General features: G+C 36.1%; 2 protein-coding genes across 3 annotated transcripts in view; one reads left to right on the top strand and one right to left on the bottom strand.

The window, feature by feature from the left end:
* The window catches only part of ptgr2 (prostaglandin reductase 2), a 75,771-nt gene that overhangs the window by 2,680 nt on the left and 48,054 nt on the right, over nucleotides 1–25,037 (top strand). Inside the window, exons 3-9 of one of the 2 annotated variants that reach the window (XR_008839224.1) lie at nucleotides 1,363–1,554; nucleotides 1,627–1,797; nucleotides 5,883–6,092; nucleotides 6,187–6,308; nucleotides 9,883–9,970; nucleotides 10,866–10,905; nucleotides 10,994–13,512. Coding sequence is in view for 1 of the 2 variants with exons in the window: in XM_056476717.1 (XP_056332692.1) it covers nucleotides 1,363–1,554; nucleotides 1,627–1,797; nucleotides 5,883–6,092; nucleotides 6,187–6,308; nucleotides 9,883–9,970; nucleotides 10,866–10,905; nucleotides 10,994–11,058 (888 nt within the window). In the remaining variant the exon portion in view is untranslated. Of the gene's footprint in view, nucleotides 1–1,362; nucleotides 1,555–1,626; nucleotides 1,798–5,882; nucleotides 6,093–6,186; nucleotides 6,309–9,882; nucleotides 9,971–10,865; nucleotides 10,906–10,993; nucleotides 13,733–25,037 lie in introns of those variants that run through there. The other variant, XM_056476717.1, reaches the window with a different exon arrangement.
* Nucleotides 14,571–25,037, bottom strand: part of tmem62 (transmembrane protein 62) — a 35,475-nt gene continuing 25,008 nt past the window's right edge. Inside the window, exons 13-14 of the mRNA XM_056476716.1 lie at nucleotides 23,292–23,410; nucleotides 14,571–20,206 (exon numbers count right to left, since the gene is read on the bottom strand). Of these exons, the coding sequence (XP_056332691.1) occupies nucleotides 19,886–20,206; nucleotides 23,292–23,410 (440 nt within the window). The 3' untranslated portion in view covers nucleotides 14,571–19,885. The remainder of the gene's footprint in view (nucleotides 20,207–23,291; nucleotides 23,411–25,037) is intronic.

Below are 25,037 nucleotides of genomic sequence, written 5' to 3'. Positions count from 1 at the left end.
AGTGCAAAGTAACACAATAGTAACAAACAGAGCAGGGTCACGTGACTCCACACACGGTAGGGTAAGTAATTGAAAACATTGACCTGGAAAAATTAGATCGATTATTAGTTCTGAATGTCGATTTTGATTACTTTCTGATTAATTACCCAGCCCTACTGCATTGTGGGTAATTTTAAAACTTTACAGTAACTTACTGCATATTTGCGGTATTCTACTGTAATCAAGCACTGCTACTGTACTTGAAGACAAAAATGAGAAAAGTTTTAAAATTACCCACAATGCAGTATTTAAAATGAATTTAGTAACAATATATAATGAAAACACTGACCTCGTCACTTGTTTGGAATTTATTAAATTCAAAAGTAACTACTAAAAATAAAGGTTTTGTACGGTCAGTGATAAAATATAAATAAATGACAATAAAAGTGCTGTAAAAATGATCATACTGTACAATTCAAATGTGGTAAAGGCCATTTTACCATAAAAAGAAGTTGCGGTAAGGACCCTGCTACTGTAAAACACATTTACAGGTAAGTTACTGTAAAGGGCAGTTGCAGTAACTTGCTGGCAACAGTGCTGCATGTAAATTACCGCACAAATATGATAAAATGTCTAAGAGTGTAGCCACACTTCCATTTCACTCAGTCTCTAATGAATCCCAAAATAAAATGACCAGTTTTCACAGGTCGAACATACGCGAGTAGTGTGGATGCCAGTCACCATAACCGTAATAATTCATTCATTCATTTTATTTTCGGCTTAGTCCCTTTATTAATCTGGGGTCACCACAGCGGAATGAACCGTCAACATATCGAGCATATGTTTTGCACAGCAGATGCCCATCCAGCTGCAACCCATCACTGGGAAACACCCATACACTCTCATTCACATTCATACACTACAGACAATTTAGCTTACCCATTTACCCATTTCATCTATAGAACCACACGAACACGGGGAGAACATGCAAACTCCACACAGAAATGCCAACTGACCCAGCTGAGGCTTGAACCAGCGACCTTCTTGCTGTGAGGCAACAGCATTACCCACTGCACCACCGCACCACCCTAACTGTAATAATATGCGTTTCAAAACAAAAACTTGCGTAACTAGTGTAAACAACACCTGAGACATCTGACCAATTAGAGCACTGAAGGCTTTTGAAAGGAGACGATACAATCCTGGAACAAACAAAAGAGGCAATGCTGCAAAGTAGGCTCCAAAGTAGGAGTGTTTTTAGATCATGTACGCATGTAAACACATTGTAGGAAACCTTGAAAACAAAATGAGCACAAAAGAGGCACATTAGCTTATTCACTCAATGATAAAACGGTATTAACCCCAAAACTCAACTCAACGCAGCGCTGTCGCATGAACGACGATACTGGAGCCGACTACCTGTTGCCATGGAGATTGGAGGAGTGTGTGGATGGAGGAGGAGTTGGTGTAGTTGAAGCCAGCAAGAATTTGGATTTATCTGTGGGCACCATCGTCACCTCCTTCAACTGGCATTGGCAAACCTACGATGTGATGGATGGCAGCCTTTTGCAGAAGGTTTGAAGGTCATTTTGGACAGTATGAGGCAAAATAGAGTGGGTTTGGATCTCAAATGTGCTGTTCTTGCAGGTCGACCCAGGCATGGTGGATGGTCATGTGTCGTATTTTCTTGGCGCGGTGGGCATGCCTGGCCTTACTGCATTTTTTGGGGTGAGAGAGAAGGGTCATGTGACTGCAGGTGCTCAGCAGACGATGGTCGTGAGCGGAGCAGCTGGAGCTTGTGGGTCAATTGCTGGACAGGTAATCTGAGAGTGGACAAATGAAATGAGTTTAATCACTGTTGAAAGTTTTAAATGCATGTAAAAAGGGTTGTTGTGAATAGATTTTTAATAGTTGGTGGTGTTTGCCAGGGCAGAGTGGCAGAACATTCATTTTTGTGTCATGGGAATTTGTTCTTTTTTTAATCATGGATAATCTGGTTTGAATAAACTTTTGACAAGCATGACTTTATTATTGAATGAAATGTAAAATCTTTTGGGTTATAGGCAAGGCAAGGCACACTTTATTTATAGAGCACAATTTCACACAACCGTAGTTGATCCAAAGTGCTTTACAATAAAATAAAATAATAAAAAATGGTGTTTAAAAATATAAGAAAAGGAAATATATATGTATATAAGTAATACTAAAATACAGATAAGAAATAACATGCATGTGTCACTCAAAGGCAAGGGAGTAAATAGAAGTCTTTAAATTAGATTTTAAAAGCATCCAATGAAGGAGAAATCCTAATATTCAGAGGGAGATTGTTCCAGAGCCTTGGGGCCGAAGAAAGCTTGATCACCTTTTGATTTCCAGCAGGAGCGAGGGACAGACAAAAGAAACTAGTCATGAGATCTTAACGGTCTACAAGCTGTAAATGGTCTAATAAATTCACTGACATAGACGGGGGGAGAATTGTGCAATGCTTTATAAGCTATGGTGGAAAGAGTACTGAAAAATCATACTCAAGTAAAAGTACCATTACTTGTCTAAAAATGTAGTGCAAGTGGAGTAAAAGTATCGGTTGTAAATATTACTCAAAGTATGAGTAAAAAGTAGACCTTTCAAAAGTACTCAAGAGTAGTGAGTATTATGCTGTTAATAACTGATGCATTTACATGTAATTTGTGGATGTGTGTAAACGTAACATTCTGTAGTGCATCTAGTTATTGCCCAGCAGGCACACAACGTCATAAGACGTTATTATTAGGTTAGATTTAGGTTGTAACATCAGGTGACCAAAATTCAACGTCTAGTCAGCGTCTAAGGACAATGTTATTCTGATGTTCAAAAATGACGTCAACTGACGTTGATATTTGGTCGATTTTTAGGTTGTTAGAAAGTAACCAAAATCCAACGTCGACCCAACATCTAAAATCAACATCATATTGATGTCAAATACTGACATTTATTCATCAGGTATGGCAACCAAAATCCAACATCTGATAGACATCAATAGTGGTAACATTCACACAACGTCAAGCTGTTAAGTCATTAGACGTTGATATTTGGTTGGTTTTAGGCTGGATGTTGGACATTGACCTCGGTCTGATGTTGAGTTCTGACGTCAACTCGATTTTCATTTCCAAACAAAATGCAACGTCCCCATGACTTTTAGGGTACAACGTCAATCTGACGTCATGTTCACATCTTTAAGGTTCACATGTTTAAGGTCATTTTGGTCATCATACAGTAAACACCCGTCATCTTGTCATCAGTGACATGCATCTAAACAGTCTCTGGGTCTATATGTGTAAAGACTTTAGACATCTTCTTGGACACTTTGAATACTTCCAAAGAGTTTGCTGTTATTTTAAAATCACCCATGAGGTAGTTCATTATTATGCGATTTACCTTCTATGTGTGATTTGATTGGACTCGCAGGACTGATTTTTCTAATCCCCATAGACAAGAAAAAATAAAGTAGTGACTGCAGGTTGAAGGAAAGTAGTGGAGTAAAAGTACAGATACAGCACTAAAAATGTACTCAGGGGTAAGTAAAAGTACACATTTAAAACTACTCAGTAAATTACAATTCCTGAGAAAAACTACTCAATTACAGTAATTTGAGTATTTGTAATTTGTTACTTTACACCACTGTTTATAAGTGAAAAGAAGGATCTTAAAATCAACTCTAAATTTTATAGGAAGCCAGTGCAATGAGGCAAGGACAGGGGAGATATGATCTCTTTTCTTAGTTCCTGTTATTAATCTGGCGCTGCATTCTGAACCAACAGTAACCGAGAGAGTGTTGACTGATGTAAACCAATGTACAAAGAGTTGCAGTAGTCTAACCGAGAGGAGATTAAAGCATGTGTTACAATTTTTAAATCTTTTTTTAAAGAGAAACGGTTTAACTTTTGCCACCAATCGAAGCTGGAAAAAGCTGCTCTTCACAACTGCATTTACATGTTTGTCAAACTGCAAGAGTGGATTAAAGATACCTCCGAGATTCTTGGTGGGATTGTGCAGATTGTTGTTTAGGATTCCTAGCTGAGTTTTAATTGAATCGTTGGTAGCAGCGGGATCTAATGATAACACTTCTGTTTTATTTTCATTTAGTCGCAGAGAGTTATTGGTGGTCCAGGTCTTAAGGTCGGTTAGGCATTAGAAAATGTGTTAATGATAAATCTTTTACTAGTTTGATAGGAAAATATACATTAAGAAGTATTATGATTACTAATGACTAGTGGTTATACCAGTGGTTTTCAATTCCAGTCCTTGACACCTTGACCATCAGGAAGAACGCAGCATCTCATTTTTCACAGGACGCGTTCTCTGTTCTTGCCGAGGATGGGAATTGATAACCACTGGGCTATACTAATATCATAGTAAAAAAAAACATCCTTATTTAAAAGTGAAATGATTGATGATGATCCTAAATAGTCTATCTTAATTTTTTATTATAACTTCCTAGGAAAACTAATTATTTGGGATTTTTGGGGGGATTTTATACTGTATGGTGTAACCAAAATGAGGAACAGGAAAATTGAAATTGATATCATAGACAGGACCCATGTAGACCAGAGTTTAGCTTAAGTTGCCAAAATGTCTTCTGGTGCAACTCCCAGACAACTTGATGTATGTTATTTAATAATTCAAGATGTTTACCCAAAAGAGCATTACGGTGGCACAGTGGGTAGCATGATTGCCTCACAGCATAAAGGTCACTGGTTCGAGCCTCGGCTGGGTCAGTTGGCGTTTCTGTGTGGAGTTTGCATGTTCTCCCCGTGTTTGCGTGAGTTTCCTCCAGGTGCTCCGGTTTCCCCCACAGTCTAAAGACATGCGGTTTAGGTAAATTGGGTAAACAAAATTGTGCGTTGTGTATGAGTGTTTCCCAGTATTGGGTTGCGGCTGGAAGGGCATCCACTGTGACGTGACATTCCAATGATTACCGTGCATAATATTTTACTAGGTTAATAGGTTAACTAGGCAGGTTCAGTTAATTAGCGCTGATCTAAAAAAAGCAATCAGTGTTAATTAGCCAAGTCCTTGGAATACAGTTGTTTGTTCTGTAGCCAGTCGAATAATAATGACATTAAAAATTATTTTTAAAAATGTAAAAACTGCTTTTATTCCAGCCAAACTAAAAGAATGGTGGTGTTGACTTGAAATTTTCCCCGGATGTTGGTAACAACCGAAGAAGTCCATGTATAGAAAAAAACTAATCTAATTAGTTTACAAATTAAGTTATGTGTAATAAAATTATATGATGCAGGGGGAAAGTATTGAACACATGAAGAAAGGGAGGTGTAGAAAGGCAGTGAAAGCCCAGACAGCAGCTAAAAATCTCCCAGTAGTTATTCAGCAACCCTCTGCCCTTCGTCATTGTAAAATAATTTTCACTGCTTCAATCCAACATCTACATTAGCAGGATGATGAAGATGAAACTAGAGTGGACATTTCAGCAAGACAATGATCCAAAACACAACCAAGGAAACGCTCAAATGCATTCAGAGAAAGAAAATCAAGCTGTAGAATGGCCCAGCCAATTACCTGACCTGAATCCAATAGAGAATACAAATTAAAGATCAGATTTGAGAGACCCACAAAACCATCAAGATTTTTACACTGTTGAAGTCTGTGAAAAAACTCACACCTGAACAATTCATGTGACTTCATTCTTCATATGAGAGGCGTCTTTAAGCTGCCATCACCTAAAAGCCTTACGTTTCAGTAGTTCAGTACTTTCTCCTCATGTCATTTCATTGTTATTACACATTTCTCAGATTTTTTATTTTGTTTTACTTTGTTTTATTGTTATCTTTGTATTGTTTGGGTTTTTACCCAAATCTGCTGTATATACTGTAGCATTTGATTATAAACTTCCTCTATGCATTTAGATTGGCCGATTGGATGGTTGTGAGAGAGTTGTGGGGATTTGCGGCTCTGACCAGAAATGTCAGACCTTGGTAAAAGAGCTGGGATTTACAGCAGGGATAAACTACAGAAACGGAGACATCAGCTCAGCGCTGAGAGAGCTTTGCCCCAGAGGCATTGATATTTACTTTGACAATGTAGGCGGCCCCATCAGCGATGCTGTTATATCACAGGTACAGCCGACACAATTTGTTTTGCCTTCATACAACACTCTTTATGCCAGTTTCTGTGGGTCCTTTAAGTTACCGTGCAATATTTACACTGCAGATGAATCCTGGTGCTCATGTGATCCTGTGCGGCCAGATCTCGCAGTACAACAAGGATGTGCCTTACCCTCCTCCTTTAAGTCAAGATACCCAAGAAGCTTTGCGTCGTAACAACATCACAAGGTACTAGAAGTGCTTTCTAGAAGTATGCTTTTTATTTATAGCTTAACAATACTGTTTTGAACCAGTGCGAAACGTGCTAGTTTGTTGCCCAACATACACGCACTGGCCACTTTATTAGGTACAGCCAGGTTGCTGGATTACCTTCAGCTTCTTTCAGAAAGGGTTTAATGTTCTGTTCATCGGATTGTCAGCAGAAATCAGGACTCATCCGATCAGGGAAAATTTTCTCAATTCATTTAAAGTTTATTTGTATTACCAAAACTTTATTAGTTACTTATAACTTTAACTAACTAGTAACTAATAGCAAACTAAACAGTTTGCAGTTCTGCTAGCTGATCTGGGGCCTGTTTCAATAAGGATGTTCAACCAAACTTCAATCAATCAATTATCCATTCAATTGAGGTCAATTTTCGGTCCTTTATGGATCATTCCCCTCTCACAGTTCTACTAACCACCGCTTCTTTGAGTTTGCGCATACATATGTTGGTATCAGTTTTGACAGTATCAAGCCGAGTTCTTGGGCGACCTTCTTCCACTGACCATTCCCATCATGACTGCCTTCTCGAGTGAATTGCTACACATGACATGGCCAAAATAGGATCATTTTTACTTGGTAATCTTGGCTTTAAGTGAGGTCTTTGGCTTGATGCACCCTAGGACTTCTTTGTTGGTGATTCTTGCCGTCCATGGGATGCGCACCAGTCTCCTCCAGCACCACAACTCGAAGCCGTTGATCTTTCTTCGGTCTGTCTGTCTTCTTGATCGTCCAGGTCTCGCAGCCATAGGTTGCTATGGGGAAGACAGTCACGTTGAGTAGCCTTGCTTTAGTTGCAGTGCTGATATCCTTACTTTCACAGATAGTATTCATGCTCACCATTGCATTTGGTCCAAGGGTTAACCTAATCTTGATTTCAGGTGTTGTGTCCCCATTTCTGTCAATCTTGAAACCAGGGAATATAAAGTCCTGGACCTGGACTGGTCTCGATTCCTTCTCACTTTCTTCTTGCACTTTCAGGATGTGTCGCTCCTGATCTTCTCTGCTTTCAGCTAGTAGGGTGGTGTCGTCGGCATATCTAAGATTGTTGATGTTCCTGCTGCCAATTTTCACCCCCCTTTCGATGTCTTCTGGTAGTGCTTTTCTTATGACTGCTTCTGCATACGGGTTGAAGAGAATGCAGATCTTGAACCACTCCGTATCACCATACACAGTTCTCACTGTGGCTTCTTGCTTCACATAAAGCGATCTGAATAGCTGGACTACCAAACTTACAGAGATAAAACTTGAACTCTTTAGTGAAGTTACTAAACTATTTCAGAAGCGCTGGATTGGGTTAGTTCAGTCGACTTTGAGAAGGTTGACTCTGTGATTATCGTGTGCACCATGACCTTGCTTCTACAATTAGAACATTTACTTGTTTTTTATTTTAAATAAATTGTAATGTGAGGGGAAAAATGAGAAGAGCAAGCTTGTCAAAAGCTGAAGACGAAGCCAGTCAATCACGTCACAAGCTAGTTCCCTTAATCCAGCACATTATTTACACTACGGAAGCCATTATATATGTGTTTTATATTAAGCCTTGTGGGTTGTAGAATCTTGTATTGTAGTTAGATTATTATCTATGTGCAGGGGCGATTTTAGGATTTTCATTTTAGGGGGCTCAGCTCCTTATAAGGTAAAAAAAATAAAATAAAAAAATATATATAAAGCCTCATATTACATTTATAAGTAGTAATTTAATAGCAATACACTTAAAAATGTGTGTTTAATATGGGTTGTATACTAGTATTCCACTGTATTATGTAGACAGGCATAGCCATTTGAGTTTTGAATAAACCAAATAGGCTCAACCCACATGTTTACTGTAGTAAAAACCACTTTCTAAATAATTTGCCACTTTTCTAATAAATGACACACATATAAATAAATATATTTTAAACTTACAGGCTAATTCACATATTGCTTGATCTGAATGATAATAATAAATAAGTATTTTTTTAATACTAGACAACACTTGATGTTTCTATCTCTGTCAGTGACTCAGTGACAGTTAAACGAGTACATTCTCTAGGTGGTTCTTTCACTGTGTTTAATCCTTTCTGTGCAAGACTGTATGGTATAGATAATGCCACACAAATGTGTAAAGTGTTTAATATTGGTAGTTCATTTTGAAATATTCGTTTAGAGTTAGGCTACATTTATTTTTTTTGCTGGAGAAAAAAGCTGTGCTGATGAGATGAATGCCGAGAAAACCCGACTGCTCCTCCATGACATTGTGATACAGGTGATACAAGGTTATCTATATCAGTGTTTCCCAACCCTGTTCCTGGAGGCACACCAACAGTACATATTTTGGATGTCTCCCTTTTCTGACCCATTAACTTCAGGTGTTGGAGTCTCTTCTGGTGTTATGATAAGTTGATTCAGGGGTGTTTGATTAGGGAGAGGTTGAAAATGTGTACTGTTGGTGTGCCTTCAGGAACAGGGTTGGGAAACACTGATCTATATTAAAGAACTGCACATATTAAGCAGATATTATAATAATTTATCGATAAACACACACATCGTTCTCTCGCTGTCCATAGCTGTGGTTTGCGGATCAAATTAAAGACAAGACGTGGAGGAGCCGAATTCTGCTGCCGTTTTTTTTAATCAAATTTAAATATAGCCCCCCTAAAATAGGCCTAGCAACGCCCATGTCCATGTGTAATGTTTCTGTACAGTGTTTATTTTGCCAGTGCTCATTGTTACTCTTTCTGTGAACAATTAATCTGTGCAAGTTAATCCACAACAACAACAAAAAAAGTTTGTTTTGGTAATCTTCAATCAAAGTCTGACCATTTGCTTCCTTGTTTAGAGTGGCAGTCGTTCACTGTTGACGTCAGTTTGACGGCTTCAGCCACAATATTCTTAACCACACTTCTCTTACCATTAGTTTGCTACCAGGGAATGATGAACATAAAGAAAGACCTGCCCCCTATTCAATATTCCATTTCAGTTGGAAGAACATCAACATACTGAAATAAGTCTCAGCAACATCTGGTTCACGCTAAACACTGGCTTTTACTTAAGTAAAATGCAGTTAAATTAGATTCCTCCGGAAACACCAAATATCTTATATCTTGATTTTTACAATATTTAGTTAGATAAGCATTTTACAGCATTCATAAATTATTTCAACAACACTTGTATGAAAGAAACTCTGCGTTCAGAGAAGAAAACCTGCTCTTGACTAGGTTAGGTTTGTAGAACAAGTTAGCATGGTAACTGACTCTGAATATGTTACCTCTCTTTTAGAAACAGCCTTGAGTTATCCCTCTTTCCTCCCTCATTTCAATGTTAACAAACCCTTTTCCCTTGACCTCCTCTCTCATTCCAATGATCCATTAGATCATCTTCAACAGTTCATCTTGGCAACGTCTACATGCCTAAATGCATCGAGTTGCTGCCATGTGATTGGCTGAATAAATATTTGCATTTATGAGCAGCTGTACCCAATAATGTGGCCAGTGAGTGCAACTGTATGTCTGTGCTTTTCTTCATAGAAATGTTACATGCACTACAATGTGTTCACAGGGAGAGATTTGTTGTGTTGAACTACATGGAGAAACATGCAGAAGGCCTCGTGCAGCTCAGCCATTGGGTAAAAACAGGTCAGATGAAGGTAAATCTCCCCAATGTAGTTTACTTCACTTAAAAATATGGAGTAAACCCGTTGCCTTAAAATCGACAAGTTGGCTTTAATTTAAAAAGTAAGTGAACTCATTGTAACTTGGAACTGTTAGGTTGGTTTAATAAAAATGTTTAAATTATGCACATAATTCATTCATTCATTCATTCTCTTTTCGGCTTAGTCCCTTAATTAATCTAGGGTCGCCACAGTGGAATGAACCGGGAACTTATCCAGCATATGTTTTACACCGCAGATGCCCTTCCAGGTGCAACCCATAACTGGGAAACATCCATACACACTCATTCACTATGGACAATTTTAGCTTATCCAACTCACCTATAGTGCATGTTTTTGGACTTGTGGGGGAAACCGGAGCACCTAGAGGAAACCCATGCGAACACAGGGAGAACATGCAAACTCCACACAGAAATGCCAGCTGACCCAGCTGGGGATTGAACCAGCGACCTTCTTGCTATGAGGTGAATGTGCTACCCACTGCACCACCGTGCTGCCTTTAATTCATTTTCCTTCAGCTTATTTATTTATTTAAGGGGTCGCCCAGCAGAATAAACCGCTAACTATTCCAGCATATGTTTTACACAGCGGATGCCTTTCCAGCCACAACACAGTACTGGGAAATGCACAGATTACATTTACTTAAGGCAACAGGTTTACTCACTTTTTTAAAGTAAAGTTAACTAATCACTTTAAAAAGAGCAGGTTAACTCACAGGTTTACTCACTTATTTTATGTTAAGTAATCATACATAATATCAATTTATAACATAAAATCAACATAATTTTTAGGTAAAATGAACTAATATTTTTTTTATTTTAGTTTGCTTACGTTAAAATGTTTGTACGTCCAATTTCTCGTCATTTTACAGGTGTTGGAAACTGTTGTTAATGGCATCGAAAACATGGGAGGTGAGGGCTCATTATTTCCACTAGTGTTGATGTGTGCTTTTCATACATATTGTATGAACCCTCATTGTTTACTGTATGCACATTTCAGAAGCGTTTTGCTCCATGATGACCGGAGGCAATATCGGTAAACAAGTTGTCAAAATTTCAGACTGAGTCAGACGTCTGCAACAGGAGGCCTTCTGGAGGTGGTCTGGTGTTAAATCTGAAAGTCTATGAGAAAGGACTTCCTGAAGTTCCTCCGGTGGGACTGTCCCTTTAAGTGTGCTAGAAGTAACTGTGGATAAAGCCAACAAATTAGTTTGCCTAACTAGTTTCAAATCATTTTTAACAATGGTAAATAATTATTTACCAATGGTGATTGATAATTACTAGTGAATTTCCATAATTATTCAGATTTTAGTGTATAATAAACTAACTCAATCTGATTTAGGAATAGTTTAATAAAAATAACTATTTATTAAAGTACTGGACAGACTAACAAAATGTGTACACTTTTATTTTCATCCAAACAAGACTCTTATGCACAATGCCTGCATTTATTTCATCAAAAGTATGCAGTACAACTATAATATTAATACAATAATTATTAGGATGATTTTATATTTTCATTTATACAACAGCTCTGTCTGGTTCTTGATCCTGATTGGCTAATAGCTGTGTGATATTCTGCCAATAACAGCACTCGTCCAGCCTCTTCACCCCTCACCCTTTTGTATTACTCCGCCCACATACAGTGACAAGCAGAGGGCACTCTACAGTTTGACAAATATTGCTGCTGTTGGACAACATAATGTACTTTTGAGGCTTTTTTAGTCAAGAATTTAGTTGTTTAGATTGCAACTATGCAGTTAATTTATAAAGATAGTGCCTATTGTAAATATGTATAATTTCTGAAGGACAGTGTGTCAGCAGCCATTAGCCTGTCATTGAGCGGAGCAAAGAAGGTTGATGTTGTTCATCCTCAAGATGGTGACAGAGACCACATAATAAGCCCTTAGAGGAGGAAAATACAGCGTAATTTCTAACTACAGCTGATCAAATCATTATTAAACAGTTCAGTAACTTTCTAAGTCGATCGCTCTCTTTTGTATGTTGTAGAGCTGTATTTATACCATTATAATTGTAGTTGTGTTGAGTTTGAGATGGAACTCACATATTAGGAATGCATGTATTTTGTGTTGGCCATCTGTTTCTAATGAGTCTCCTGTTTTCGTTACTGCAGACTAGTTTAGTAAACAGAAAGAAAGAAGAAATGACCGCATGTGTTTCAAGAGTTCACACTTAGCTGATGATTAATTATAAGCTTGTTTGGCATGCTGTCCCGGGAGAGAGCCCTGAGTTTGAATTAGTCAATTAACTTATGTTGCATGTTTTTTGGACGGTGGGAGGAAACCGGGAAACCCGGGGGAAACCCACGTGAGCACGGGGAGAAAATGCAAACTCCGCACAGAAATGTCTGCTGGTTTGGTAAAGCCTAGAACCAGAGACATTCTTGCTGTGAGGCAACAGTGCTAAGCACTGGGCCACCGTGTCACCCATCTAGGAAGAAGGAGGAGTAGGGGTGGATGGGGGGATTCTTCAAAACGAAGATAGCGGTGGTACGTAACCCAGGGTATTTGTAGTAGCTTAGGAGTCGTCTGACTGGTGCATTGAGAATTAAATAATGCGGATCCAGCCGCTAGCAATCATAAGCACGTGATCCTCTTGAAATTGTTTATAACTAAACTTCACTTAGTGTTTTTCCTTATTACAAACACAACAGTAAACAGTAACAACAGTTACAGTAGTGTTTGCTTTGCTTTGGCTTTTTCAGGGTTAATTATTGTGATCTCCCGATTGCAACAGAGAAATACTGGGAAATGTCTCTAGAGACTGATGGCATTTCATGCCGTTCAGCCTTATGATCTTAAAATGTGAGCAAAATCAGCTGTTTTGTCATCACTTTAGACATTACACTAGAAAATCATTTAAACACTAGCTCTAAAGTGACGTTGGTGAATTAGTAACGGTTTCTGCTGTTCTGTCAGCTGCAGATCTGAAGGAATGGTAGAAGAAAGTAGGTCCTCATACAAAAGGGTTTTTAGACTCTGGTGTTTGATTTTTCTTTTTAATATACACGATTATGCCGTCGAACTGTTGTATAAATGCAATATCACACTTGTAGCAGTGCGGCTGTATATCGTCACTGGTGGGACACAAAGGCACACCTCCCACCAGTGCCGATATACAGCCATATCGCACTGCTACTCGTGTGACATTGCTCATACATATTAAATGTAATTTAAATCTGGAATGGTAAAACTACATTTTCAGCAGCCACAGTTTCCAGTCAAGTAATCCTTCAGAAATTATTCAAATATGCTCGACTATCAAATATCAAAACACAATTTGTTGCCCCAAATTTTTTTCTGGATTTGTATAGTTGAAGTCAGAATTAGTAGCCCCCCTGAACTATTAGCCCCAATTTCTGTTTAACGGAGAGATTTTTTCCAACACATTTCTAAATAACTAATTTATCTTTGCCATGATGACAGTAAATAATATTTAACTATATATTTTTCAAGACACTTCTATACAGCTTAAAGGACAATTTAAAGGCTTAACTAGGTTAATTAGGTTAACTAGGCAGGTTTAGGGTAATTAGGCAAGTTATTGTATAATGATGGTTTGTTCTGTAGACTATCAAAAAAAATATATAGCTTAAAGGGGCTAATAATTTTGACCTTAAAATGGATTTTTTTTTAAATTTAAATCTGCTTTTATTCTAGCCGAAATAAAACAAATAAGACTTTCTGCAGAAGAAAAAATATTATCAGACATACTGTGAAAATTTCTTTCTGATGCTCTGTTAAACATAATTTGGAAAATATTAAAAAAAATATATAAATAAATATATATATATATATATATATATATATATATATATATATATATATATATATATATATATTTATTTATATATTTTTTTTAATATTTTCCAAATTATGTATTATATATATATATATATATTGCAAACAGTAGTATTTACTGTACTTTTGATCATTTTAATGCAACTTTGATTAAAAAAGTATTAACTAGTTAATATTAAAACAAATAATATTTACACTAGGACTGCACAATATATTGTTTTAGCATCAATATCGTAATGTGCACATCCACAATAGTCACAATGTTGAGTTCATATGCTGGGATTATAGTTTACCAGGAGCCACAATTCAGAACACAGAAGACTTTTGAAGTCACTGAAGGGTTTACCCATAATGGAGCATTCAGGCACGAGAGATTCAAGTATTCAGGAACATGAAATTGTACTGTTTGTAACTCTAATAAAGCTGTATATTTATTATTTGTTTACATTTGATTTTTCAATTTCTCTACCTGAATACTCTGATATCATTCATTTTGATCTTACCAATAACAATCCCCATAATCTTCCAGAATAATCCCAGTCGGTCTAATTTAATGTATTCTTTCCAAATAGAGCTATTCAAGCTATCTGGTGAAATTTTATATTTATATCGCAATATATTAAATCGCAGTGTGAGATTTTTCCAATATGGTGCAGCCCTAATTCACACATATGCTCACAGGTGTGTATGTGTATTATTTCTTCTTTAAAGAAAGTCCCTATTATTCCTTTACAGCATAGAAGAAAGCACAGAATGTGAAATCCACAATATGAAACCCCTTTACTTTGTTGTACATAAACACAGCCAGACGAATCAATTCCAATGCAAGATGATTCAGAAGTGCAGAAACGCGACGTACAAATTGAGGTCATTTTCATGTGGATAAACAGCATTTCCAGCTGTAAAACTGAATGAAGAATCCATTTACTTTGGCCGTTGTGTGTGGCGAGGCCAATTTTTAATAATAAATGTGTTTATCTTTCACTGAAAAGAAGCTATTTTAGTGCCTTCCACAAACAAATGTCAAATTAAAAATAAAACACTTGATCACAAGAACAGAGAATGCCCATAAAACAGTGCAGAACATCTGGAAGGAATATTACAGTACATTACAACATCGATGTGGATGAATACCTTCAAATAAATGAAAACAGCAAAAACCAAATTCACATGTCATCATCAAACATTCAAAGTCCTATTGGTTCACCACAAATCTATAATCGACACATATTGAGTAAATCGTCTTAAAAGTGTTCGTTCTCAACCATCGCGTGCCTTAACCTGCAACACAACTCTCTCAGAATGACATTCGGGTCATTGAAAGACAAACGAGAGCAGCCGATTGTTCAAGTCTTCGCTTTCCTGAGAGACAACAGAGAGCTTGAGTGACCCGACTGAACAGGAATTGACCAGAAACTCTTGTCAAGAGGATTATGGGTCCAAAAAAAAAAGTCAGTCCTCAATGACGACACGACATTTCTTTTCAAGCTAGTCCAACTGACCATTGTTCATATTTAGTTTGTTTGCAAGTACACAAAACCAACAATAAAAGAGCTGCTTAACATTGTTTCTCCAATAAACGTGTAACGGATTTGTGATTGTTTTCTTTTACAAGCGTTTAATTCTGTATGCCACATCAAGATGGGAAACATTTGGCTTTCATTTTCAGCATTTGTTTAGATGTGTATCATTAAGTGGTTATTTAGTGTCATAAGTGTGACTATAGTGCAAGAAGTGTTCTACATTCATGCAGATCCATATAAACATAGTGGTTACTTCCTTATGATAGTCCTTTATGTGTTATATATAATAGATTGTAGTTCAAAATTGGCTTTTTACACTGCAAGGTAAAACCGGGTCAGGGTCTTTGCATTTGTGTGTCAACTATGTTTCTTGATTATTTCAATTGATTAATAATTAATTTAGTCAAAAAATGAAGTTCTGTCACTAAGTTTTATCTTTAAAACACAAAGGAAGGTAATTCCTGACAAATGTATGTCCCTTTATTAATTCAGATCATTTTTTAAAGACATAGTAAACGTTATCCATGTTGATTGAGTGCTTTATTCAATGATCTGAAGAGACTGATTTAATTTAGACTTTCATTTACATATGAACACTGATCAGCAAACATCAAATATTGTCAAAGGAAGTAAAAAAAACTCTTCATTTGCGTTTCAAAGATGAATAGATAGATTTTGGGGGTGAACTATTTAATTATGGTCAGCCTAGGTGTTTTTATAGAAGCTTTGCATTTAGATGACAATGTTCCTTGTGTTGCTCACGCATCAGCAAAAACAGCATGCCAGGCCAGTAGGGGGCAGTGTCACTTTGTAAAGAAACGCTGTGCATCTGCACACACACAATCCTGTAGTCCGCCATTGTTGTTTTGATTGTAAAGTATTCGATTGTGACTGTGGTGCATTCGTCATATCAGACTAAACGTATTTATGGCGCCAGCACAAAGTCATTATTGTGAGCGGCAAACTCAATACTTATTTCTATTTCTCAATAGAAAAATTGCTAGAATCACTGATCTGTAGTAGAGAGTATATTATTATATATAATTCTCTACTACAAAAAATTATACATAACATTATATATCTTATTAGATATAGATCTGTGGGCAGAATTTGTGGATGCAAAGTCGACTCTTGTGGATGATCAGTGACAAAACACAACTGATGCGAATTCTTTGAACTTCATTTTCTATAAGCCAGAGGTGTCCAAACTCAGTCCTAGAGGGCTGGTGTCCTGCAGATTCTAGCTCCAACTTGCCTCAACACACCTGCATACATGTTTCTAGAAAGTCTAGGATAGGGGTGCTCAACCCTGTTCCTGGAGATCTACCTTCCTGCAAAGTTCAGCTCCAACCCTGATCAAACACACCTGAACCAATTAAATAGGACCTGAACAGTGCTTGATAATTACAGGCAGGTGTGTTTGATACGGGTTGCAACTGAAATCTGCAGGAAGGTAGATTTCTAGGGACAGGGTTGAGCACCCCTGGTCTAGGAAGAGCTTGATTAGATGGCCCAGGTGTGTCTGATTGAGGATGGAACTAAACTTTGCAGGACACTGGCCCTCTAGAACCGAGTTTTCTATTCACCTTATTCTCTATGTACGAGAGGGCGCAGCCATTTGAAACTTTTTGGCTCGAGACTTCCAGTCTCATTCACTTCCATTCATTTCTAGACATTAAAACAGCTCGTTCTGCTGCTTTTTTCTTATTATATTATTCTATTTTGTATGTATAATCATGTAAACACTTGTTTGTAGAGGAAGTAGTTTGACCGTTTTCTGCCGTTTATTATTCCTAGTCATTTCTCCGATATATACAAGTTCTAAAACAATCGCAAAGACGAGCACACTTCCGCATTGAAGAATAAGGTCAATAAGCAGAGTTAACAATCCCTGGTGTATTTTCTTGTAAGTTATCAAAAGTAGCCATCTTGTGATGACGAAAGTGATGACTTTTCAGCTTAAAAGTAGGAATGTCTGAGGAGTACTTGAGCACAGCAATAAATTGGACTTATAAAACGTGTGTGCCCGATGTCGGTTTTGTTTTTACAAATTTCCCTTTCATAGTTTAGTAGTGGAGTTTAAACTAGGATAATCTGAAAACCTATTTATAAAGATTTTATTTTCAGGTCATCTAAACACTGTTTAATTAAAGCACAATGTTGTGTAAAAACCCCTAAATTTGTCATCCATTAAATGATCTGTTATATATTATAATTTGTCAACAAGTGTACTAAAAATGTGAAGAAAGATTAATCTTCTTCTAATTGCAGTGTAGTTTAAAACTTATTTGAGAGCATCCATATTAACCGCTCTTTCGTTTACATATGAACACTGATCAGCAAATATCAAATATATAAAAATAATTGTCAAAAGATGTAAAAAAAAAAAATCTCTTCATTTGTGTTTCAAAGATAAATGGAAATATTTTGTGGTGAACCATTTAGTTATAGGTGTTTTTATATAGAAGCTTTGTTTTGAGATTATAATGTTGTCAAAATGATTCCTGCTTACAGATCAGCAAAAACAGCTAATGTTTTATGCATGCCAGGCCAGTAGGGGGCAGTGTCACTTTTTTTAAAGAAACACTGCGCATCTGCACACACACAGTCCTGTAGTCCGCCATTGTTGTTTTGATTGTAAAGTATTCGATTGTGGCCATGTGGTGCATTCGTCATATCAGACAAATCGTATTTATGACGGCAGCATAAATTGTCATTGTTATTAGTATTAGAGTGGCAAACTTTAAATTTTCCGAATGTGTCTAAGTTAGGGGCATGTCAGTGAGAAACATGGCGGAATCACTGATCCATAATAGAGAATTATATATACCATTAAATATCTTCTCAGTAGGCCCACACGGAATCTGCGCGCGCAGAATTCCACAGATTTTTAGCCCATCATTGATTCTGTTTATTTACTTGTGTAAATGTGTGTAAATTTATATTTATTCAGTTTTTAATTTAGTTACATTAATATTATTGACTTATGTGAAAATGTTCATCTGATTTATTTACAATACAGTTTGTACAGTAATATTTTGTCTTTTAGTAGATTTATTATATGAGAGACTTGCTTTGTTTACCAAATAAAGTAGATCTAGCTGGATTTGCATTGTAAACATTAAATACGAGTTATAAAGGTGTTATTTTTTATTTCATACATTAAGGTTTTAGTTATGATACTCCCAAAATCATTCCGCATAATCTGCAGATTTTTAACACAATTCTGCGGAGAAATAGCAAAAGACGTCTGCAGATTCCGTCTGGCCCTACTTATTAGATATGTGGAGCAGTGGGTGGAAATCATGAATGCAACGTCGACTTTTGTGATGATCAGTGACCAAGCGCAACTGATGCGAATTCTGTGCTCTATAAACCGAGTTAACAATCCTGCTGTATTTTCTTGTATGTTATCAAAAGTTAGTACAACGCCATCCTGTGATGACGAAAGTGACTTAAAACGCACCCGACGTCATTATTACGAATTGTCAGCTTATCCGCTTGTTAAGTGTGACGTCATGCGAAACGGCTTCTGGATCAAAGCGCCATATCAAACTGTACGGGGAGACTCGACAAATGGTAATAATAAACGTTTACAAAGTGATGTATTACTTTCGAAAATCACGATCGCAATATATATAACCATGCCTAATATCTGATGACCAGAAAGTGATTGTTCAAATATTGGCGTCTGTGATGCAGCTAGTCCAGAGACTATTGTGTACATCATGATTTTAGATAAAATTCTCTTTAATGTATGATATGACTAAAAAGTGGTCATAAACGAAAATTTTCTCAATTCAAAAAAGCAGATCAAAGCAGATAAGTAACATCCCATTAGGCCTTGAGCACAGCAATAGATCGTTTTTTTTTGTTAGTTTTGTTTTTACAAATTAGCATTTTGGTAGTTTGTGTGGCGATTAAACCACTATATTTTCAAAAACCAGCATTTTAAAACCTACTTTTTTGAAAAGGTGTTGTTTTCAGGCCTTCAAAACATTGGTTTCCATTTGGAACTAAAGCACAGTGTTGTGTAAACAGCCCCTAAATTTGCCATAATGACACGCTTCGTCCATTAAATGATCTTTTGGATATTATAATTGGTCAACAAGTGTAATAAAAACGTGAAGAAAGATTCATCTCCCCTAATTAAAACCATTTGAGAGCATCCATATGGACCTGTCTCTCGATAACGGTGGTTTCATGCAGAAACGTTGATCGCGAATATCAGGCAGTCATATTTCTTTCCTGATGCTTCTTCATAAATAAAAACACACATAATATGACACATAATACGTTATGCGCAGTTTATCAACGGAATAAACCTCACACAACTGCTCGGGTTCACAACGGTGGAAATTGGCAACCTACTGATGTGCATTAGTGAACTTTCAGAAAGCTCCGTCATCCGCTAGTGATGTCATCATCGCTCCAATACAGCGAAATACTATTTTCTATATCTCTAATGGAAATCTGTTGAAAGGAGGGAAGAGTTTGGCACAAAACAACGTCCGGCACAACGATACAGACGAGGTGAATCGGTCACCGTCACAACGGCCGGTTGGTTTTGCTGCCATCGGAGAAGCGCAGGGGTTTGCCCCACCATGCCCTGTACACCAGCAGCAGGCCCATAAGGAGGGCCCAGGTGCGTACGGGAGACATGAAGAAGGCCAGCGACCCGTAGGTCTCCAGCAGGAAGTAGCATGAATAGGCCTGCCAGATCATGAGGACCAGCATGCCGAGGTGCACCGCCAGAGTCCTCCATCGGCAGCCCGGCCGGCAGAAATGAGCGCGGAAGTTGGTGCCGCGACACCTGTGGTGGAGACTCCAGCAGAGGTAATAGGTTAAGGGCATATTGAAGAACAGCACCTGTGGGTGAAACACGCCATGTTATATGATGTTATACAATGGTTGCAAATGGGCATTCTCTGATTGCAGCTGCTATGATTTCAATTCCATTTCCAATTGAAGTATTGACGTTGACATTCAGATTTGATAGTTCTCCCTATTATGATGCATAATCGAAGAACATTTCCACCTAGTGTTACATGTTTTCAGTAGCACTGGCCAAAGATTAATCCTGCTTAATGTTATTTGTTATTTCAGTGATCAAATAACAAGTTGTCAGCTAAGACGCATTACCATTTACAACTGGTATTAAAGGGTTAGTTCACCCAAAAACAGAGCAGAAGAACAACGGTATGCTTCTTAAATTTCAGTTGAATTCCTTGTCAAATTGGAATATCCTAGTTTTGCCACTATAATTTCTGATAATATTTAATTTATTAGTATTTGTCCAGACATCGTCTACCAATAAAGCAATAGGAAACAACAATGGCCAAATAAATTAACAAACCCTGCTGGATTTTCTTGAGATTTATCAAAAGTAGGTTCATGCTCACGAATGTCCAAGGAGAACTTAAAGACAGCAATATATCGAATGTGTAAAGTACATGTGCCTATCTGGGGTCCGTTCTTCGTACATGGATTACTCAATTAGCTGGATTTGGTTATTGTTGATTTGACATGATCCAGGATCGTTTCGTTCTTTAAAACTCATCCAAGAGTTGTTGTCATAGCAACAGTATGCTCAAACCTGCACGGGAGTAGGCTTATTTCATATAAACAGGATTAGATCGGGTCTTTTCAAGCAAAGGTAATACTAAAAGTATGAACCAAAGGCTCATATTTTCTTATAGTAGTAATTATATACACTTGGAAAAAAGTAAAATAGTTAAAAAAATAAACAAAAATAAAATAAAGTAAGTAAATATATATATATATATATATATATATATATATATATATATATATATATATACATATATATACATATACATATATATACATATACATATATATACATATATATACATATATACATATATATACATATACATATATATACATATATACATATATATACATATATATACATATACATATACATATACATATATATACATATATATACATATATATATATATATATATATACACATATAATGTATGCAATTTGTACTCCAAAATAAAAGTACAAAAACATGGAGTGGTTCTCCCCAAGGGGTCCAAAGAGAATATTTATTAATATGGACTTTTAGACAAACACGTACTATTTTACGCTACCAGCTTTAGTACAATTTGTGTATTATAATAGATATGCACAATATTCGACTGTCTTTTTTTTTTTTTTTTTTTTTTTAAGGAATAATAATTTATGCAGTCAACAGACGTGTTTTGACAGCTAATATGACAGTGATTTGATGCTTCGCTAAAGTTGCAGACACTTTTACCAATATCAAAATGCTTTTTTGATGCAAAATTTATTTATACAGCCAGTTATTCCTTACACCGATTAAGAAACTTGCATAGCTTACTGTAATAATATAAATACTAAATACTCTTGACACATGAAAGTGTAAAGACTGCAGCCCACAACAAATGTGTAAAGTTATTGTGTATCATATTTAACAAACCATTTACTACGAATTTTATATAATTTTGCTCACATGGATAATTGAATATTAATCAGATGATGTCAGCCAATCACTGCATTGCTGATCATGTATTCAAGGATCGATAGAATAGTCCTTCACAACATATGCAGCGATCTCAGATCAGTTCATTCTGACGTTTTAATCTGATTTGCAAAATTGTTTGAAGAACCAAAATAGCCAGAGATCAGTTATGAAGATTAAAAGATCCAGGATCTGCCAAATCATCTTCGTTCATTTAAGCGAGGTACGAAGAACGGACCCCAGATCCATTTTTTTTATTTTATATTTTACAAAATTTGCATTTTTGTAGATTACATAAAGATGAAATTAGTATATATTTTTTTAAAGATGACTGGTTCATAGTAAAAACTAAAATTCTCCATTTGTATGTGATCCCAATTTGTGTGCCTCTTGCATAATATTATTAAAAAAATAAATAAATAAAAAAAAGTATAAAAAAGTATAATTTTTAAAAACTTGCATTTTCAAATATTGTATTCTGTCAGACAAAAGCCCTCAAACTTTGATTATATTTGAGGCCCCTTTCTTGACCTCTGTTAGACTTTAATAATTAATTATTTCATATAATAATTGTTAGTTTTGCTTGTCTTTTTGTTATTGTTGTTGTTACTTTCTCTTAAGTTGTTTAAATTCAATGTTTTATCATATTTTTAAATGTAATTTCTTTATGCATCATTTCTGTACATTATTGTTTTTTTTTTTATCATTACCAACAATCATTGCGACGGTATCTTTATGTAACATCAATAACATCAATATGACAAATGGTTTGACAAATTTGTGACAGTTATACCATTATACCATGTAAACAGCCTGCACACTGATGTCATGAGGCAAAAAAATCCAGTTTAGTGGCCACAGCAGAACAGAGTTCAGAAAGTCTTCACCCTGGCCAGAGTTTTCAATTGATACTGCGTTTTTTTTTTAGGAAATACCCGTGTTGGTGTGGACAGGAGTAAGATGCATTTTCATTTACAACTGGTATTAAAAGGGTTAGTTAACCTAAAAACAAAGCGGCAGAACGCTACTTACATTTAAGGCTAGTTTCAAGTCAAATTGGAATGATATCCTAGTTTCACCAGCAATACATATAATTTCTGATCATACTGTATTTTTTAGTGTTCGTCCAGACATGTGGTCCACCATTAAAGCAATAGCAAATGATCGAATCAATTCCCAAAATACAAAATGGACTTCAACACTACATTTCTTACTGTTCGAGAAGCTTTTTCACTCATTTAGCCGTCACAGCTTGAAAGAAAAGACAATCGAACGTTTGTTTCGTAATGACTTTTAAGACTGCATTCCTAGCGCCCACACACTACACCAGATCGTTTTCTGAAACTCAAGTATTCGGGTTCCTGTATTGTTCAGAAAACATAACCAGTTCTGGATGAGAACAGGTTCATTGTTACCAATGTTAGATCTTGAATTACCTGTATGAATCCCACAACATACGTAAGGCTGCCTTCAAGGAAATAGCCATCCACAAACACGCCGAAAGCAAAGCAGATGCCGATGTGTCCATCAATGACCTCCCCAATGAACCACGGGCCTGAAAATCCAGAAACAAAACACAGTGGCGGTTGCAAGAAAATGTTACACACGAGTTCATCCAGACACATCTTCATTGAGTATTTATGAATCATTGATAATTAAATGACCATTTCTCCTTAATACTGAATTTCTCAACTTGCTCAGCATAAATGAGTACACCTTATTTTGAAAAGGACTATTTTTATGCATTTCTCAGTGAATATAGATCATATATTTTGGTGTATTTGAACAAAACAGATATATTTATTAATATATAGTATATATTTATTTATACAACAGTTATGTCTGGTTCTCGAATCTGATTGGGTGATAGCAGTGCGATATTCAGCAATAACAGCACTCATACAACCTTATCACCTTTCTGTATTACTCCGCCCACAAAGAGTAACAGCAGATTAATAAACTCACAACAGTTTGACAAATATTGCAGCTGTTGGACAACATAATGTACTTTTGAGGTTTTATTAGGCAAGAATATAGTTGTTTAGATTGCAACTATGCAGTTTATTTATAAGAATAGTGCCTATTTTAAATATTTATAATTTCGAGATTCAGCGAGTCGGCGGCCATCAGCCTGTCATTGGGCAGAGCAAAGACGGTTGGCGTTCCACCACAAAATGCTGACAGAGACGGCATAATAAAGTCCTTAGGCAAGAAAAACTCAGCGTAAATTTCAAATTACAGCTGATCAAATCATTATAAATCAGATAAGTGACATTCTAAGTCAATCTCTCTTTTGTTTGTTGTAGTACTGTATTTATACCATAGTAATCCGGGAATGATTGTGTTGCTTTGGCTTTTTCGAGGTTAATTATTGTGAAATCCCGATTGCAACAGAGAAATACTGCAAAATCTCTGTAGACTGATGACATTTCATAACGTTCAGCCTTATAATCTTAAAATGTCCTCAAAATAACCTGTTTTGTCATCACTTTAGATAATTAGCTAAAGAATCATTCAAATACGCTGGTAAAGTAACAACTGTTTCTGCTGTTCTGACGTCAGCTGCAGATGTGAATGAATGGTGGAAGAAAGTAGTTCCTCATACAAACGTGTTTTTGAGACTCTTCGTCATTGTAAATAAATAAATATAAATATGGCGGTTCAGTCCGCTGTGGCGACCCCCGGATTAATAAAGAGACTAAGCCGAAAAGAAAATGAATGAATGAATGAATGAATAAATAAATATCTACATCTATATCTATCTATCTATCTATCTATCTATCTATCTATCTATATATATATATATATATATATATATATATACACACACACGTTATTAATACACTATTACTATTATTACAATTTTATATTTATATAAAATTTATAATATATATAAAATTGTAATAATAGTAATAGTGTATTAATAACATCTTAATAGTATATTAATAACAGATATATAGTAACAGTAATAGTATATTAATAACATCTTAATAGTATATTAATAACAGATATATTTTAGTCACCAAACAACTTTAGAAATAGAAAGATAACACAATTAAAATCAAGCAAAATACAGCAAAAAATAAATAAAATTTACAAACTACAATTTTTTTAACTACATTTTACATATTTTTTTTGTTTCTCTTGATTTTTTTTTCATCTCTTTAAACTTTTTTTGGACC

Source organism: Danio aesculapii, chromosome 17 (genome assembly GCF_903798145.1).
Source record: "Danio aesculapii chromosome 17, fDanAes4.1, whole genome shotgun sequence".
Taxonomy (NCBI): domain Eukaryota; kingdom Metazoa; phylum Chordata; class Actinopteri; order Cypriniformes; family Danionidae; genus Danio; species Danio aesculapii.
Note: the sequence above shows the minus strand (reverse complement) of the source record. Positions and strands in the feature narration are given on the sequence as shown.